The sequence below is a fragment of the Penaeus vannamei genome, chromosome 13 (genome assembly GCF_042767895.1).
Source record: "Penaeus vannamei isolate JL-2024 chromosome 13, ASM4276789v1, whole genome shotgun sequence".
Lineage (NCBI taxonomy): Eukaryota > Metazoa > Arthropoda > Malacostraca > Decapoda > Penaeidae > Penaeus > Penaeus vannamei.
Genome location: NC_091561.1, coordinates 14,969,997 through 14,972,496, shown reverse-complemented (window position 1 = coordinate 14,972,496; position 2,500 = coordinate 14,969,997). Strand labels below are relative to the sequence as shown.

Genomic DNA, 2,500 nt, shown 5'->3' with positions numbered 1-2,500 from the left:
GTTTATTTCTGTGTGTGTGTGTGTGTGTGTGTGTGTGTGTGTGTGTGTGTGTGTGTGTGTGTGTGTGTGTGTGTGTGTGTGTGTGTGTGTGTAAGAGAGAGAGAGAGAGAGAGAGAGAGAGAGAGAGAGAGAGAGAGAGAGAGAGAGAGAGAGAGAAAGAGAGAGAGAGAGAGAGAGAGAGAGAGTCTGAGAGAGAGAGAAAGAGAGAGAGTGTGTGTGTGTGTGTGCTCGTATTTGTGTGAGTGAGTAAGGATATATTTGTGTATTTGAAATGATGCTATCCATCTATCTATCTATTAATCTACCTAACCAGCTCATAGAAAAAACAGCTGTGGCACCAAATACGCACCCTGCCCTGTATGATGGCCCCAGTGACGGCGGGCCCTGCTATCCCGGCCAGAGCGCCAAGAGTGTTGGTGATGCCCAGCAGAGTGCCAGCGAAATTAGGTGCCAGGTCTTGGTGCGAGCAAAGGTAGCCGCTGTTGACCGCCCCGGACAGCATACCCGAGAGACACAGCGCAGCCACAGCCAGCACAGCATTGCAGTTTACGAAACACATGGCGATTAGGCCGAGCATGGGGCCGTACAACGCTGCACAGGAACAGCAGAGAAAACTGGTATTGAATGTGAATTATGCAGATTTGATTAAAAGGGGGAAGATTTGCAGTCAACAGAGTAAATATCTTAGCTTGACCATCTTTGGGTAGTGAGTCATAATAGAACAATAAAACATATTCATGAAATTAAAATTAGATTATTTATATATACAAGCAAAATCCGATATTTTACATTTTCATTAGCCTAAATGAAAAGTGTATTTGTGTCTGAAAGTAAATGCCATATGTATCTAAATATATACACACATTTTCTGTCCCATATTTTCGTCATTTGATCCTATTAATTTGATTTTCCCTTATGGCTATAATACCTTCAACCTTGTGAATATATTACATCACATGTCATAATCAGATCATTGCATTATGAACTACTAATAGACTATCAATATTGTCACTACCGTTTTCACTATCATTATTACCAACGTTATTATCATCTTCATCATCACTGTCATAATTATCACCATCATCATCATCATTTTCATCTTTATTACATTTATTACTAAACTCACCATTACTCCCACCATAATCACCATCATTACCATTACTTACAGACGGCCATGGAGAGCCTCCTGACCGTGACGATCGTTACCTTGTCTCTGGTAGTCAGCACATCGACTAGTGCAGCCCACGCGAGGCTGAACACCCACATCAGCAGGTAGGGCAGAGCAGACAGCATCCCGTTCTGTGGGGTGGAAGGAATAGCTATGGTGAGCAAGTAGTATTTTTCCTTCACAAAATTCTTCAAATAATTGCACAAAGAACATGAGAGGTGTCAGGAAGGGCATTCGACTGTAAAAACCCATGCCAAGGCCAGTATATGGAATGAGCCGTAATAGAGCGGCTCATCCATAACGGCGACCCCATTTAGACATGGATGAAAGCTGAGAAGAAGAAGAAGTAACTCTTGCGATATACGGTTGAATGTTGGCCATATCATCCAACTGCAGACAATTAGAACAAAAAACACAACTAAGGTATATGGACATTCCTTATGAGACAGTGTTAGTGATAATACAACAATCATGGAATTACAACACCAAAATAGATGTTCAGGTGCTATCTTAATCAAAACATCAAATAAGACAGAATCTCCAATTATAAACACAGAAACCAAATAACAATTATAGGCGCCTGCAAATCGAATATTGGACATACTACCCATCTATAAAAAAAAAAAAAAAACACCACCCACGCACAGCAAAAGCAAACACCCACACAGGGTTTTTCATCACCTTATCCAAGTCGAAGTGCTGAATGTCGTGCAGGTACGTGGGCAGCTCCGTCAGCAGTGTGTAGAACCCGTAGTCGTTTCCCAGACTGGTCGCCATGATGGCCCAAAACGGCAGAGAGGTCGCGATAGACAGCCAAGGAATCGGTAATATCTGCCAGGGGAGTAGGGAAGGTTTGTACGTTTTCAGATTATATCATTTGTTTTTTTTCTGTCTACAGCTCTTTATCAGTTATATTACCTACTGATAAATAAGCATACAAACATACGGAAAATATTAGCTATTTGTCTATCTACCTCGCTGTGGGTCTATCTGTCAATCTATGTGCCTCGTGGTATGTATATATATACGAGTATGTAAATCAATCAAATTATCTGCCAATCGATTCGAGCATACATAAGTAAAGGTCATATCATCTATCAATCTGTTTATGTGTATGTCATTCTAACGGCCTACCTTTCTATCAGTGCATAAGCATATATGATTATGCGTAATATCATCTGCTTCTACGTTTGTCTTTATATATATATATATATATATATATATATATATATATATATATATATATATATATATATATATATATATATATATATATATATATATATATATACACACATCACAAATCACAAGCAAATATCATAATCTTTATCT

The 2,500-nt window shown here is 39.3% G+C and overlaps 1 protein-coding gene across 2 annotated transcripts in view; it reads right to left on the bottom strand.

Annotated features, from left to right (window-relative positions):
- LOC113812163 (putative inorganic phosphate cotransporter) overlaps positions 1 to 2,500 on the bottom strand; it is a 19,666-nt gene that overhangs the window by 1,377 nt on the left and 15,789 nt on the right. For both annotated transcript variants that reach the window (XM_070129020.1, XM_070129021.1), the window contains exons 7-9: positions 1,850 to 1,999; positions 1,167 to 1,299; positions 350 to 591 (exon numbers count right to left, since the gene is read on the bottom strand). In XM_070129020.1, the coding sequence (XP_069985121.1) occupies positions 350 to 591; positions 1,167 to 1,299; positions 1,850 to 1,999 (525 nt within the window). The remainder of the gene's footprint in view (positions 1 to 349; positions 592 to 1,166; positions 1,300 to 1,849; positions 2,000 to 2,500) is intronic.